Raw genomic sequence first — 17,088 nt, 5'->3', positions numbered from 1 at the left:
GGGAGGAGGTAGGGAAAATTGGGAGTGAAGTTGAGCCTGGGAAGAAGGGAGGGGTGAGAGGAAGGTGTTTTTAAGATTTGTTTTTTATTTCTCATTATCCTACTCTGATTCGGTTGGTAATAAGTTAAACTAATTTCCCCAAGTCAAGTCTGTTTTGCCCATGATGGTAATTGGTGAATGATCTCTCCCTCTCCTTATCTTGACCCATGAGCCTTTCGTTATGTTTTCTCTTCCTTGTCCAGCCGAGGGGGGGGAGTGATAGAGCAGCTTTGGTGGGCACCTGGCATCCAGCCAGGGTCAGCCTGCCACACACACACCTACAACATAGCTTGGGCAAGGACTGAGGGCCCGTAGCTGAGCTTAAATGGAGCTCCTGGGTCATAGGAAGAAGATGTGGGTGGAGGCCACTGGTGAGGCTGGTCAGGGCAATTAAGGGCTGCTGTTAGGGCATTCAGGGCCTCAACATGGTGATCCTGGTTAGCTCAGTGTGGGAGCTGCTCTGTGTTGATGTTTTTTGCCATTGGCCTGGTGCCCATGAATGTGTTTTCCAGCTCCCCTGCTGCAGCTTGAGGGGCTGCCAGTCCCTGCCATGAGCAGCAGAACCAGTTCCAGCTCTCCCAGGGTTTCTGGTGCAGTTGGCACCTCTGATTTGCTCTGGTCCTCATAGTCCTGACACATAGCCAGGGATTTCCCAGTGTCTTTTAGAATGGTGGTTTTCTTGCTGGTGGATGAATGACTCATTGATATATTGCATCTGCTTCTGTTTCTATAGCTTTGTAAGACAGAGTGAACTAAATTTACTAAATCCTGGACTCCAGGTGCTTTTCTCTGAACTTGGCATGGACACTGCTGTTGTGGGGGGGGGAATGATGTTGTGCTCATCTTGTGGAGTCAAAGCTAGTGCTGCTGTTTTTGACTGGGTCTGAGGTGCTTGCATAGTATCCGTAGCAAGAGACCCGCATGGGATTTTTTAAGTATGTTTTCCAATCCAGCAGCAGTTGGTTCTCCTCTGCCAAAAGTGGGAAGCTTTTGCCTCTGGTTGAGGAGTTCACCTGGGTCAGTACAGTGTTGCCATCATAGCTGTGCTCCCATCTCCCTTGTTTTGTGACACTCTGCTTTTGGAGCAGCACATGAGGTGTGTGCTTCTGCACGGAGAATCTGGAGTCTATCCTTTGGCATCTGGTTGACAGACGTGTGCTCCTGAATACCACCATCTTCTTAGCTCTGCAGTTCCTGGTCAGACAGAAGCTGTGGTTATCACTGACGTAAACCATGCAGGACTGGGGTAAGGTTAGGGCAGGGAATTGTACCTGTCTGCCAAATCACATGCCCATACCCAAACTACTAACTCATTCTTCCTGTGATTTGTGTTCAACCTGTGGGCAGGAACTACCTTTAAACATGGCCAGCTACAGAGGAGGCTGCTCACCAGTGATTTAAGGATGGCACGTCTTTGTGCTGGATGATGGCTCTCATGGTTGTTCCTCCTTCTTCCCCTCAAACAGCTCCTGGAACTGCTCTCCAGTATCAGCTGGGAGCTTACCTAGCATGCTGTAAGGTCACTGTGCCACTCCATGATTAGTTGCTAGGGGATATGAAAGCAGAATATTAGCTGAACTTCCTTGCCATTATTGTCCCTGCTTTAGCCAAGCAACAACACAGTTGTCCTGATGTTTCTTTATAACAAAAATATTACATGTGGCAAGGAACGTGTTTTGCATGATCCTGTGTACATTAAGTTGTCCCAGGAGAAATAGCACTGATATTCCAATACTACTATTCACTGGTTTGCTCTTTTTCTTTCTGAAGTTGGAAAAGGCTTTTGAACACAGTAATTTTTCCCTGAGGGAAGGATGCTTTTACTGTCTGTGTTTGTGTTTACCTTTTTTTATGAGGCATAGTGGAAGAATAGACTGCAACCAAGAAAATGCTTTGTTTCTGTTTGTTGTTTTTGCTTCCAAACTCCTTGTGAGACGTAACACTTCAGAACTGGGGACTCTGGGGATGTTTGAGATTTGCTTATTTACCAGACCAGCAAAGCACTTTAATGTCTTCTTTGGGGACATCTTCTAATTTTGAAGCAGCTTTAAAAGGACTGCATATTTGTAGCAAGCACCTCTTGAGTGAAAGTGCAAACTGATGTTTAGAACATGATGATTAAATCGGTGTTGAAGTAGTTAGAAAATTCTTTCATTTAAATTCTATGTGTGTGTGGAAAGGGAGGGACACCAAATTCCAATCTCGGGTCTTTTGTTCTTTGAAGCTATTCTGCATCTAACCAGAAGGTGGAGAAAGGGAGACACAAAGGCAGTCAAAGCCACTGTACTGAAAATCTTTTATTTTTTTATTCTTATCCGGTGACCTGTGGTGTGGAGTTCTGTACAGAAGTCCGTTGGGTGTCTTATGATCAATGTCTTGCTCTGTCAATGTATGTTGAAGCAAAGAACGTGGTTTTACAGTGTGCCTGAAAATACAGTATTTCTTCCCTTCCCTTTCTGGCCTCACACTAGTCCAGCCAGCAGAAAATCAGTCATTTCTGTTGTTATTGCAAGTTTGTGCAATCAGATAAGTATCAACTTCAAGAGGCAAGCAGAATAGTGATGGTGCAGGTGGCTAGTTGCTAGCTTGGCCGTATTGAGTAGCCATATCCAAATAGAGGGAGCTGGAGACTCAATTTCAGGATGCTAGCAGTAAACTCATAATAAGCCTGTGTAATGGCTTGATTTTGAACTATGTAGACCGAGTCACCCAAGTACTGGACACTCCTGACCTCAATTCCTGTGTCCTTAAAGTGCTTAAGAACAGAAGCACTTGGGTTTAAAATAGATATTAATGTGCTTTGCTGTAGCTGTAGGGTTTGTCTTGAACCTTGTAGATACAATATTCTCTTTTAAAGTTGTAAGAAGTCTCTGGGGCAAAGCTCAAATAGACGCTGGGATTTGCAGCAGTTCTTTTTTTTGGCTATGATGGCAGTCAATTAGCGACTAATGTGCTTTTAAATTCCCTTGATAAACTTACTATGGATACATTTGGACAGAAGGACAGCGGGCAGCAGCATTGTGTGTCCAAGATACCTACTTTTGGGGATTAGTGGTTGCACTAGGGGGAAGTCCCGAGCTCAAAGAAGTAGGAACAACAGCCTTTCTTCATGATAAGTGTGAGACAGTTGCGTATCAACAGGCAGCTCAGGATTCTTCTCTACCTTGTTGTTTTTACCAACATTCAGGCTGTGCATGTGTTACACTGTTCTTAAGTAGGCATGTTATTAACCAGCATGAAGGAGGGAGGCATAAATGCTATGAAGCATTGGGAAGAAGCGAATTTGAGATGCATCCTTTCCTTACTGAGAGCAAAGATGTTAATGAGAACCTTCAGATAAGTTTTTCCAAGAACTTGGCACTTGGTGGTTGTGTGGCTGTATTGCCACTTGCTGCCAGAGATTCACACGGCTCAAAGCCTTGCAGTGTCACGCGGAGGAAGAAGCTAGTGCTGGAGCAGAAGCGGTGCAACACAGCCCTGAGCAATAGGTAGTGCTGCTGATGCAGCTATGCTGGGTTTGAGACTGTTACTTTTGGCGTGCGGCAGCTCCACGCACAGGTAAGTATTGGCATGTTTGGACCTGCCAGAGTACGCTTGTATTGCTGTGCTGCCAAGGGAAAGGAGACACCCACTTTATTAGAAGTGGGGTGCCTGATGACAAAGAACATCTCACCTCTCGGCTTTGGCCCAAGATACCCTTTCTCCTCCTGTGTATGTAGGTGCTGAGATGAGTTCTCAATTGTCAGTCCACGCGTGAGATAGCTCAGGGTTTTAGTTTGCAATCTTTGTGTAGTTAGTGTTAAACTGTGAGCGTTCCCTGTGTGTATGAGCCGCCTCAACCACATGCTTCCAGAAGCTCTCTGTAGCTTGACACAGCTGTGTGGAAAGAGTTCACTGGTATAATCATGGCAGTAATGCAGAACCTAAAGCAGAATTAGGCTGTATTCTGCTTTTTCCTTACCTGTGCTGCATTTTCTTTTCTTGCAGTGAGATCAGTCGGCTGGACCTGGGCCTAATTGTTGAAGTATGGAACAAAGGACTGATCTGGGACACCCTGGTTGGGACTGTGTGGATTGCTCTGAAGGCCATTCACCAATCTGATGAGGTTAAGCTGACACAGAAGCTTTATATTGACAGCTCCAATGTTGATAGTTAATGTGTTACAAATCTAGGCTGGTGCAGCCCAGGACTGTGCTCCTCAGAAAAACTTCCACTTGCAAAGCCAAGAAGGCTGGGTGGGGGAAGAGGGCTGTTGGCATCACACTGGGGTTGTGGATTTTTTTCTTTTTTTTTTTTTTGAAGGATGCTGGGATGCTGCCAACAGTGAGACCAAAACTGAGCTTAAGTAGGTATCTCTGGACTCATTTCACTCACATGGACTCAGAAAACAGGGTTTAATCTGTTAAGGAATGCATATAGTTGTCAAGTGTCTGAAGTCTTAAGGGCTGACTCCTTAGCTGATGCTCAAATTCCTATAAGTTTCTGCTAAAGATAGAGGGTACCCTGATAACAGGCAGCTTGACCTTTAAGGTAGACCCAGAGCATGTCTACATCATCTTGTTAAAGTTTCTGGTTGCAGTGTTAGAGGGTGTCTAGTGGTGCTAATATGAATGGAAAAAAGTAGGAAATGGGATGTGCCAATGTCTGTAACCGCCCTAACTACTGAATTTGGAGGTTCTTGCAGCTAAGCAGGACATGTTTGTTTCTTTACCTCAAATTTCAGGGCAATTATTTAAAAGATTATTGAATTTGAGCAGGGAGAGAGAGCTTGTATTTTCCATAAAAGAGTGGGGACGCCCAGCAGTGTGGCCACAAGGTCTAGCTGGTGCTCAGTTCTGGCTGTCCAGACACTCCTTGGTGTCTGCCTTTGAGGACTTACCTTTGCAGTTCCACTGAGAAGGCAGTAGTTCTGCTGGGAGGTGTTTGCTGCTTGTCTTGGTAAAGGCCTTTGAGATTTGGAAGAAAAGCTGCCAGCATGTGCTGAATGGATGTCATTTGATGTTAAAATCAGGTACCAGGTCTTGATAATGCGGTAAGGGTCTTCCTGAGTCTTTTATCTTAGCAAATGTGTGAGAGTTGCTGCATAAGGACCTGCCAGACTTGAAGCATCACCTGTGGCTTGTGATTCACAGGAAGGTCCTGGGGAGTGGGCTACGCTGGAGGCAGAAGTTGTAATGAAACATGATGAAATCTGTGGAACCAAAAACCCGACTCCTCATAAAATTTTGCTGGACACGAGATTCGAATTACCTTTTGGTGAGTGCCTTTCAATAACTTACTCAGGGTTCTGACAGTGGAGAGAAAGTGTTTGGGAGCACCTTGAGTTTTATAATCGTTGTGCTTGTTCACAGTTCAACCAAAATAGTTCAGTGCAAATTAAATTGCTGGTGTTCATTTCTTGTTTGGTTTCTTTCTAACAAGATCAGAATAATTAAGGAAGATTTGATGGTCTCAGAGTGCTGGAATGTTTAGACTAGCAGCAGTTTAAGTAACTATTGATACTATTTCAGGATTGTGCAGTTAGACATTTTGTTCCTGAGCAGGGAACATTCACTTCTTTGTACCTAGACAAATTTGGCTCTAGCAGAGGTCAAGTGTGTTGTTAAAGCTGCTTTGCAGTAGGTGCACTTAAACCCTGTTAGAAATGTGCAGTTCAGTTAGTGAAACATTAATGCTCAGTGCTCCTGAACATTATCATTAGCAGAGTATATAAATAACTTGGTGTTGTAAGAACTGCCTTTCTGGCAGTTACTTGTGGTTGAAAAGTACAGAATGTGAAAAAGTAGCTAATGGGAGCAAAGCCATCTCAAGTAAAGTTGTGTGTGATTTTTATTTTTTTTAATTTTTTTTTAATTTTAGTTTACTTAAATCCAAACAAAAAAACCCCCAAAACAGACAGACAAACTCCCAAAGGAAGGGCTTAACCAGAACGCATCCAAGGCTTACATTGCTCCTCTTTCTAGCTCTTAGCTGACTCTTGGGACCAAGAACAAAGATGGTGTTTTTGGGGCTTGTGGTATTTTTTTTTTTTTCTACAGTGGGCATTTAAGTGCTTCAAAGTTGTCTGTCATTGCAAGGCTCATCTCTCCTCCTCTGCCTGTTGCTTTTTTTTGCAGCCGAGCCCCTGGCAGTGTGAGCAATTTGCATCATGCTCTAAGCACTGGTGGAGCATTTGTGCACCCACTGGCATTTGGCCAGCAACTGCCAGGATTGGCCATCTGTTGTGGAAAAAAGTTAGGTCATCTATTAGTCTCATGGCCCCCTTCCTGGTGCAAAAGAGGATGCAGGCTTTGGCCCTGCAGCACTAAAATCGATATAAATTGTATCTTGTGCTCTGGGAGCTAAGCTGGGTGTACTGTTTTGAGTGCACAGTCAGCTGGATGGTGCAATTGAGGGTGAGCGCAGTGTTTTATAGATTTAATAGGCACTGCTTTTTAACTACAGTCCAGTGTGTAAAGGGGAAAAGGTATCTGACATCTCAGCTGTCTTGACAACTAAGCTGTCTAACATTGGTCTGGAGCCATCCCTCTTCCTCATGAAAATGTCCTGGTGATTCACTGCTGTCACCCTGTCAGTGGGAAGTTTATTACTGAGATTGCTTGTTACGTGAGAAGAGGAACAACTCACTTGATTTCCTTGTGAGGTGAAACGTTGGTTCTGTGGGGCAAGTGTTTAGGCTTCTGGGAGGGAGAGAACACAGCACATGTAGCTGAAGGCAAGGCTTGTAGCCGCTACCTTCTCATCTAAGTTTATTCTGACATAGTTGTTTGTAAACTGTCTCTGTTTTAAAAGAAAATGAAGTTCTGATCTCTCCCTATGTATTCAGAGAGTATCCAAAAGAGAATTTGCTTTCTTCTGCAATTCATGTTTTGGGCTGCATTACATTTTGTGAATTTTTTTTTTCCAAGTATAGGAAAACAGATTCCCTGTAAACCATTATGTGTTAGAGCATCTGGATTTAAAAAATAAAAAATATTTCAGGTAATAGTGTGTTTTCTCCCTACTGCTATACTCAAAACACAGGACTCTGTTGTTTGTTTGTTTATTTTGTTTTTTTAACTACTATTTTAAAATGTATGATGTTCTGTAGAACATAGAATTCTGAGAAGTAGGATTTCATGCAGAAGACTGAAAACATTAAGTCAATAACAAGCTTTTTGTGACTTTTCTGTTTTTAACGCAATTGATCATTTAAAGCATAGCTATTACTTATTCCTTTGCTTGCTATGCCAAATACTGAAATAACAGGAACTCCACACTGCTGTGTTGAAGGGCTTTTATTTTAGAGTGTGAAAAGTTGTCTGCCTGTCCAGTGTTTCATAACATCCAGGAAAAATGGGTGCATCAGTTAGCTCTTTCAAGGATTCTGCTGCTCTTCACTTGAAGAGTGCTGCAGTTTTTCTTGGATGTGCTCAATTTTCAGTCTGTCCTGCCACGGCAAGGTCAGAAGCAGGTTGAAAAGTGGTAGGCACCAAGAGTGTGGGATATTCCTCTAGAAGATTGGAACAGGCTGCCCAGGGAAGTGGTTGAGTCCCCATCCCTGGAAGTATTTAAAAGACGAGTAGATGAGGCACTTAGGGACATGGTTTAGTGGGTGGTGGTGTTGGGTCGACGGTTGGACTCGATGATCTTAGAGGTCTTCTCCAACCTCAATGATTCTATGATTCTATAAGATAGCATCTACCCATATCACCTTCTCCAGCGGTGCTTCCCTTCACACCATGACTGAACATCTCCTGCCATCACCTCTAGGATAGAGAACGTGTACTGTGAGACTTGGAGGGATGCATGGAGGTAGCTCGGCTCACAGCACTGCCTCTGTGTCTCTCCTGATGGATTTGCAGGGCAGTTTCCCTCTAAACGGAGGGTAGCAGTATGGACTCATAGTGCCCCACATGTTAAGACTGTGTTGTCATACGAGCTGGGAACCGCTGCTTTAAACCTACACAGAGAACTAAGCAGATCATTGATCTGCTGTGGAAATTCTTAAGTCAGCAGCTCTGTTGCTGTAGAGGTAACGTTTTAAAACCAGCATGTTTGCACTGACACTTAGGAACATTGTGTATCACATTTTGTTTCCCAGGTGAAGATCTCCTGGCTATTGTAGATATATGAGAACTGGAGCGGTATGTGTGCACATGTACAGCTTGTGCTGCTTTCCAAGTCTGGTAAAATACAGCTGTCTGGGATAGCAGCTTTAACAAAATAGTGCGTTCTTCTGTTTGGCTGTGCTTCTGTGCTTTCTCTATCATTTCTGGCTGCTCTGCTTCATTTAGGTTAGATGATGCATATGGATGCAGTACCCCAGGTTACTCAGTCTGTGTATTTAAAATGTTTCATTGTGTTTAGGCGGAGCTTGAAGTTTTTAAGGGATGGTAAGAGAGAATAAACAAATTTGAAAACCAGAGAAGTTGAAGTCCTTGGTGTAAACCATGATTGCATATGCAAAGAGGTTTAGAAACTGGTTTGTTGTGTGCACTATATTTATCCTGGATTAGTTTGCTGCTTCTGCTTCCCCCCGATATGTTCAGGATTCTTCCTCCCTGGTATGTGTTCTCCTGGTACTCTGGAGATTGGCAACAGCTAAAGCTGAAATAAATGCAGAATGTGCTGATGCTGCTAGTGGTAACACATGATGAAGGCAACCTAGAGATTTTTTTTTTCCCCCCTTTTTCATATGAAGTTGTTTTTAAGCGTTTACCAGCCTTGGAGTGGGGAAGCAATTTCCTAACAGAGGCTGGTGACAGCTGTAGTCTCTGCTCCTGGTGATATAAAATAACCTTTCCTGAGGCCATCCAGGAAACTTTGTTAATGCCCAGATTTCTAATGAGACAAAGAACATCTATGGTGGCCTTGATATATCCGCCATGTGTCCCATTGCACGTTCCAGATGCAGCTCTTGCTTTGTGTTCAGTAGTGTTGTGTCGTGGTTTAACCTCAGTCGGCAACTGAGCACCACACAGCCGCTCGCTCGCTCTCCCCCTCCCCCGGGTGGGATGGGGGAGAGAATCGGAAGAGTGAAAGTGAGAAAACTCGTGGGTTGAGATAAAAACAGTTTAATAATTGAAATAGAATAAAATAATAATAATGTACAAAGCAAGTGATGCACAGTGCAATTGCTCACCACCCGCTGACTGATCCCCAGCCAGTCCCCAAGCAGCGGCCCCCCCGGCCAGCTTTCTCCAGTTTATGTACTGAGCATGACGTCCCATGATATGGAATGTCCCTTTGGCCAGTTTGGGTCAGCTGGCCCCCCCTGTGCCCCCTCCCAGCTTCTTGTGCACCTCCAGCCTTCTCAATTGGTAGAGCATGGGAAGCTGAAAAGTCCTTGACTGGTGTAAGCACGACTTAACACACCGATGTTTTAGTTGTTGCTACCAACATTGTTCTCATCCTAAACCCAAACCACAGCACTGTACCAGCTACTAGGAAGAAAATTAACTCTATCCCAACTAAAACCAGGCCATGTTGTTAGTGTGACATTAGCTTGTGGTGTACAGGGGAGAGAGCAGATCTCTGGGCCCTTCTGCAGTGAGCATCTGTGTGTGATGGACTGAGGTGCTGGGGACCAGACTGTCATCTAACATTCTCTGCCAGCCCTATGTTCTTAAATGTTCAGTCTCGCAGAAACAGAATGACTGCAAATCCTCTTCTATAAAAGTGCAGCAAAGCGTGAGCATTTGAAATGTGAAGTGTTAGTGAGAGTTGATATTAACCCCTAGGGTGCAAAGCATTTTTATGTTTGGTAGTCTTTTAAAAATGGCAATAAACTGCCTTCTTGATGGGAGGAAGTGGTTGTTAGTGAAGACAGGCTGGAGCAGCTTTCTCCACTGATTATATCTGTTTCTTCTCAGGAACAAGACAGACATATGAAGGAAGGGAGACAGCTTTTCTTCTTGGTCGGTTTAGAAAATTTACTGTTGGGGATAAGACAGTCTTGCTATTATTGTCTTAATGTAGTGAATGTTTGCTGGCACAGACTTTCCAAGATGCTGCTTTTCAAGTGTAAAATTGTGCTGTTTAAAAGCAATTTTACTCTGTCCCCCTTTTTTAGAAGTGCAGTGGCTACATGCAAGTCCCTCACAGGATGGAGTACTCAAAAATGCTTTTGGCTCCCAAACTATAGCAGTTTGGGTCTGTGCCAGGCTGTTTCTAGTAGATAATTGGAGTGAAAATGCTTTTAGTGTTCTCATGACTCCCGGGCTGGGAGCATGCTGATCTGAGTCCAGCCAACAGATGGAGTAAATGTGCTTTGTTGTTTTATTGTCTTGGGAGCTGTACAGAAAGAGGAATGCTCAGCTCTGCAAAGTTATTTCAGTGAGAACTTGTAAAGATTCCTGTACCTCTGGAAAGGGAAGAAATTGGGGCTGGGAAGAGAGGAAGCCAAGTGTAGGAAAGTGGGGAGAGAGAGGGTATCGCTTTTACTTCCAGCACTTGTTCTCACTCATGCCTACCTGGGGTATGCCCCAGCCCAGGACTTGCTACCTGGGAAGAACTCAGGTGGCACAAGGTGATGTGCAAGGAGTAGAGCAAGGACCAGCAAGCCTGAGGTGATGAAAAGCTTTAGGGCTGAAACTCCTGGTTATTGCCAAGCTAGAGATCTCTAAGCGGGAATACTGTCATGTTTAGGTACCTGAGGGGGTCTAACTGTGAGTGAAGCAGTCTGTATAGATGCAGCAAATTCTCCTGTAATTCCTTCCTCAGTCTGGTAAGTCTCTGTACTGCACTGTCCCCATTTCTGTGGTAGTGCAGTGTATCCAGGTGTCAGGGCCCTGGGTGCACTGATATGTCTTAATTGCTCTGAGCAGCCTCACCTGGGACCTCCACCCACACCCCCTGCTCATGGGCCCAGGAGTCCCACTGCAGCTCAGCTCTGAGCCTTCACTCCTGAGTGGTGCTGTGGGAGTTACTGATTCCCCACCTCAGCCGTAGCCATGTCTGTGCCTGCTTATGGACCCCATAGATCCAGGCCCAGATGTGGGCTGACTTCCTGGCTCGACCTCAGATCTGCCTTGTCACCATGGACCTGCCTGCCGATCTGGGCTCCTGGTTGAACCCGGCCATGATCTCTGGGCCTGACCTGCTCACCTTGCTCAGGTGCTGTAGGACAGGGCCCTGGCTGGCGAGTCCCCTGCCCTGCCAGCCACAGAATCTCCCTTGCCTCCCCTCCCTTAGGGAGCAACCAGACCTCACTGCTCCCTGACACCAGGAGCCCAGAGAAGACAGGGGGTTCAGCTTCCAGCTGAAGACAGCAGTAGGAGCAAGGACAGTAAAGCTTGCAACCTTTCCATGTTGGTATCAAGTTAAGAAACCCCAAAACCTAGTGAACAGATCTGTTCTTGTTCAGCAGTTTTGTTTCACTGACATACAGCCTTGCTCCTCTTGTTTACCAAGCATGATGTCAGCAGGGTCCTGAGCTGGCATCAGATGGCCTCTGTTTGGACTAGTTCAGCTTCTTATCTTATAAGCAGAAGTTAATGTAGAAGAGTTACTTAGACTTGTAATCAAAGCTGAGCAGTGATGTAGGAGCTGGCCAGTGGATGTGGCCTTGCAAGCAGTCAGTTTGTGATCTCTGCACAAGGGCTTTCCATTCTTTGCGTTCCAAGGAACCGGCTTCAACAAAACAGCTGACTGAAGCGAGACACGAATGAATGGTGAAACTAAAAAATAATTATAAACAGCTTCCTCAAAAAATTGAGAATTCTGTCTCATTGGGCATTTATTCTTCTGAGCAGGTAACTTGACTCAAGTTCATAGGCCAATTGCTTCATGTTTAAGGTTTGCTGTGCAGTAGCTGTACTGCCATTAATATTGATGACAAGTTTCTGCAAGATAAGACTATGTCCTTGAAGCAGCCAGTATCTAGACAGTAGCAGATTTTTATCTCTGACTTGCATAAGAAGCTGTTTCAAGAGCATAGCAGCAATCCTGCACTAAAAATCTGATAGCTCCATTTATGAAACGAGCACCTTGGGTACAAGATAGGAACAACAAATCCAAGAGACACATGGTGCTCCTTGATGCCTGGGCATGCCGCTAAACCATGGTCTATGGGAAAGCATTGAAGCCTACCCTGACACAACTGCAGTTCCTGCAGTGTTGATGGTAGTCCATTGCTTCATCCCTCCTGCATCTCTTTGGTCTTGATTTCAGGCTCCAGAGTTGAGTTGTTTTCACTCTGACCTTTAGTCCTCTGTTCCTGAGTTTTTCTTCATCTTTTAGAGAAGCGATGGCTTTCAAAGACAAAATTCCATAGGCTTTGGTTTAATGTTTGGATTGCTTCAGGTCTTTGTTGGAGTTTGTCCTCCTAAATCTCATCAGGTTGTATGCTGATAGCCCTTCAGTTAATTGATGTCCTCTTTCTAGATCAATTCTGTCCAGATTTCCTCAGAATGCCATCCCTAATTTGGGCGGAGCTCATCTAATAAATCTGTGCAGCTGTGATCCATAGCCCTGATGATCAAAAGCATGTATGTTTTTCTACAACTCCTGTAATTGTGGAAGACACTCTCATATTTCTCTTACCTTGTTTTCTAATAGCATATAACAACAAAGCAATGTACTGTACGTCAGAAAGAGCAACTGGCTCTGTGTATTATGGTTAAAATAAATTACTTTGCTGGTCTCCCTTCAAGCAAGGAGAAATAGGTTGTCTTTTTTCTACTTAATGCAAGTTTTCTAGAGCCAGGTACTAAGTTTCCAGTTGCCTAAAACTTTCTCAAGTGGGGCCTGTTTTATCCCCCTTGTCTGGGTGAGACTAGCTGCATAAAAATACAGTGGTGTTTCTGTTACAAAGGTGTAGACATTCATTTGTAGTCCAAGGAAACACCTACTTCTGAAACTTCAAATTCCACTAAATCTGGCATGTTCCTTGTTCTTGTTGAAAGCGGTTCATGTTCTAGTACACTGGCCACTATCATCTCCAGATGTTTTGGGGTCACTGGCTTCATAAGATGATGGTTTGTGTGGCTGAGAAGGGACACACGTAGGGCAGATATCCCCGTTAAGTATAAGAAGAAAGCAATACTTGGTCCTTTCTGGAAGCACGTAGGTCCCAATGGAATGCTCACCTGCCAGTAAATCTTGTTCTTGTTTCTCTCAGGAGCAAGAGTGGATGTGACTTTTAGAACCACCTTTTCACCAGGAGACCATCCCAGCCTACTTCTCCCATTCTTGCCAACGCATAGCTTAGCATATCATTGTGGCTGTGTTCATGGGGTACAGTTCATTGCAGGAAAACAAACTTGTTAGATGTAAACTTCTTGGCTCCTAATGAGGCACCTGAGAGTGTAAAGAGTTACAAGAGATGGGAAAACTAGCTGAACTGGTATTATACTCATCCTCATTTGTCAGTATTTGGGATGGTGAGGCTTGCAGGGTTGGTGGTGTCTAGCTGGAGCAGTCCCTGCCTCTGCCGCTTCCTTCCTGGGTGAGCTCTGAAGTTTCTGCATTGACGCAGTTTTGGGCCATGAATAGCCAAATTTCAGATCTCGTTGCCCCTTCTTGGAGGCAAGACCAACCAACCACTCTACAGTCAGGGGGATGTTGAGTGGCTAAAAAAAAAGCCCCAAAATTTTTTTTCCCTCTTTCCAATTATTTTATATGCCCCCCATCCCTAAATAATTTACCTAATTCTCCTGGACTGAGAGCCTGACATGCTTTTTCTTTCAGTGGGTTATTTCCCTTGGTGCTGTGCACCTCTTGCTCTATTCTGTAAGCACAGTTTGTACCTAAGTTGCCTTCTGTTAAGCTTTCCACAGCAGTTCGTCTGCACCTCTAAGGGTGCACTTTGAGAGATGAAATTTTGAGTGGCAGAAGTCTATGTTCCCTTCAGCCCATTAGGACACTGTATTACTTCAAAGTGTGAAACAGAAAATAGTTACCAAAATAAAGGTGATAATGCTTGCTACTTGCTGTCAGTCATCAACTTGGTAAATCTTCTAGAAGGTAAAAGGGTTGTTGTGATTCATTTCACAATGAAGTTGCAGTGTGTGGTAAAAATAGGAGTGTGCTTTCATGTAAATATGGCTGCCTATAACACTGTTCATTACCTCAAAAGATTTGGCTTATTGCCTGCAAAGGAAAACAAGAGACTATTTCTTTTTTGATACTGAATTTGTGTTATGCCAGGTACGTAAGAAAGATGTGCTATTCAAAAGGACCCCTTGTTCTTTTGAGGTTATAAAAGCCTCCAGAAGAGGCTCTTGATCTTGCCATGTGTTAACAAGCATATAGCAAGTGTATTCATAACATTGTGAAATGGCTCTTCATAAAACTAATACTTGAATTAAATCTGAACCAGTCTGTCTTACTCTTTCCTACCTTTGTGCAGCGTGCATTTCATTAATCAGCTTTAAACAAGAAAGCAATGTAAGCCCTTGAACCGTGTCACTATTTACAATGTTTATTTTCCATCTGAGTGCTAACATAAGACAGTCCTATTACTTCAAAATTAAGTGTGGATTTTTTGTGGTATGATCTTGGAATACTTTCCCTGTTTTAATGCTACTGGTGATAAATGCAAATTTGCCTGGTTGATAAGATGGTGTGACTTATTCTTTTGGTATAGATATCCCTGAAGAAGAGGCCAGATACTGGACCAGAAAATTAGAACAAATAAATTCACTGGGAGATGATGAGGTAAATATCTAAATTGAAAGGTGAATTTAGCCCTGAATGCCTTATAACTTGCTTTTGTTCTTTGTAGTGGATCCCTGTGATTAAGGTAACTACTAAATGTTCATCATTTACAAGTCTTCCATGAACTGTTTACAGAACTGTTTTCTCAGGTATACTGTTAGTGTGAAGGAGAGGAACATTTTTCTGCATGCTGGAGGTGCTCAAATAGTGAGAACTGTTTTGATGATGTGCATACACTCAAAGGAAAGGTAATATCATGCTTTACCTCACAAGAGAGTGAAACCATTTTTGACAAGCTGTGGTAGGTTCTCTTCATTTGTTAAATCAAGTCAAAAGGGACATTTTTGCAGTTAGCTGCTTCTGGGAAGAAGACAAAGCAAGATACTGAATCTTTCTTGGAACTGAGGACTGTTGGAGCTGTTAGCTTTTTTTCCTAATCCAGTTGTTAATGGCTCAGTTTATGAATCTTATATTATAATAACTGCTGGCTATGGCTTTGGTTTCCTGTTTTTTCTAGTGTGTACTTGGCTAAACAGCTATAAACTAAAAGTTACAATTTTTTTTTTGCGAGACTAGAACAGTTGCATGATTAAATCTTTTCTTTACAGTTCATACAGCTTACAAAATATGATTTGACATATTAATGCCTGTACCAGAAGTTTAGCATTTTTTTAAAAAAAACCCTCATGTGTCAATGTCAACATAACTGAGTAGGAATGTGGTGCTTGCTTAAACTCTTAATAGGTGTCTTTCTGTAGCAAGGTAACTTGCAAAATGTTCTGCCAGTGACGTTAGTAGGTTTTTGTTCTGGGATCGTTCATCTATTCTTTTCTGCTCCTTATTTGAGTCATTTGGTTTACTGTGCAGATGGAGAAAAATAAGGTGGGTTTTCTTTTTGACTGAGGACAGATCAGTATTTGGGAGGATGAAAACATAACTGCTTGAGGGCAACCTCCCCTGCCTTCCTAGAACTCTGAGAACCTCTTGGAGTTGATGACAAAGCTCAATCTGTGATTTGGCCTGTCAGTGACACTGCTGTGGTGCCTCCCTGCTCCTGTGGACTGTAGCAGCAGTCTGTGCCAGGTACTTCAATGAAGCATAGGTGCCCTCTAGTGCTTCACTGAACTGGGACTTGCTGAAAGATGTCCTGAGCTTTGTGAGACACCCCTTTCCCTGGAGTGCCATCCATATGCATGCTAAGTGCATGCTTTTATCAAATACTGTAACAAAATCATGTCTCTGTATTTTTGACCTAATGATCTCAAATTTATTATGGATGTTCCCTGTCACCAGTGAGAAAATGAAAAAAATGTAGGAACACCTGTGCAGGGCCTGACCTAAGGTTCATCTTGTCCCATGTCTGACAGCGACCCAGAGTGGGGATGATATCTTCCTTGCATATTCCCCTAATTTGCAGCAACTTGTAGCTCAGGAACTTCCAGAGCCAGAGGCAGTATCTTTGTGTTTAACAGCACTTGATGGATTTTTCTTCTGTGGATGTCAGTTGCCTTTTGAATGCACCCAGGTCAGTTATGTTGTAGCAAAGGAATTCAGCACCTTAATTATGTGTTGCCTGAAGAAATATCTTATTTGCTCTGAGCAAACAAACCCTATGTTGCAAACAAACCCTGTGTTGTGAAACCAGCTGGAGGCAGGTTTATTTGCAGAACTTGAATGGCTGATCCTCATTCATCCACTCTGTGCCACTCAGCTTTACAGACCTCACCTTCTTGCATGGCTTTGGGGCTGCAGAGTCCTAGCCTGCATGGTGGTATTTAGGACAGGACAACTTTGTGCCTTTATCTTCTTTTCTGTGAGTTAATTTCAGCTATGTCAGTTTGAGACAATGGATGAACAGACTGAAGTTACACAGCAGTGTTCAAGAAGCAGGTTCATCTGGAGCTTATTTGGTGTCATAAGTTTTCCAGTCTCTATTCCTACAAAGACTTAATACTCAGTTTTCTTTTTGGGACTGCTGATAGCCATTGGGCTGATGTCTTAAAAAGAACAAGCTACTGCTATTTTTGGATCTGAGTATAATAATTCAGAACCCAGTGCTGTCCTGTGCTGCTGAAATTGCTCATCAACAGACTTCCTTTCACCACTTTGTCAACCAGTCAGTGCTGTGAGATCCATCAGTTCTTGTTTTCACAATCCTGATTAACTCAGTGAGTTGGCAGTTTGCTGATGAGAAGACTAACCACCTTTCAGGATCACTTGTGCATTTTAAATAGCACAGATCGGAAGATAGCCGCAGCAGAAGTCTGCAGGTTGTCACCTTCCATGTAATGAACTGGTCGTTAATCCTTACCAAATCCAAAGAGGGGCTGTCTGGTGGCCCTGTCTTGCACAGATTGCAGCACCAGCTTGCTAAGGTTGCCGCTTCCGTTGTCGTCGGACTTTTTTTTT

General features: G+C 43.6%; 1 protein-coding gene across 1 annotated transcript in view; it reads left to right on the top strand.

Moving 5' to 3' along the window:
- UNC13B (unc-13 homolog B) overlaps positions 1-17,088 on the top strand; it is a 201,160-nt gene that overhangs the window by 4,428 nt on the left and 179,644 nt on the right. Inside the window, exons 4-6 of the mRNA XM_009288250.1 lie at positions 4,027-4,144; positions 5,172-5,295; positions 14,609-14,679. Coding sequence (XP_009286525.1) covers positions 4,027-4,144; positions 5,172-5,295; positions 14,609-14,679 — 313 coding nt within the window. The remainder of the gene's footprint in view (positions 1-4,026; positions 4,145-5,171; positions 5,296-14,608; positions 14,680-17,088) is intronic.

This window comes from Aptenodytes forsteri, unplaced genomic scaffold, assembly GCF_000699145.1.
Source record: "Aptenodytes forsteri isolate BGI_AS27 unplaced genomic scaffold, ASM69914v1 Scaffold201, whole genome shotgun sequence".
NCBI lineage: Eukaryota > Metazoa > Chordata > Aves > Sphenisciformes > Spheniscidae > Aptenodytes > Aptenodytes forsteri.
The sequence above is the reverse complement of the archived record's forward strand: the minus strand, read 5'-3'. Positions and strand labels throughout refer to the sequence as shown.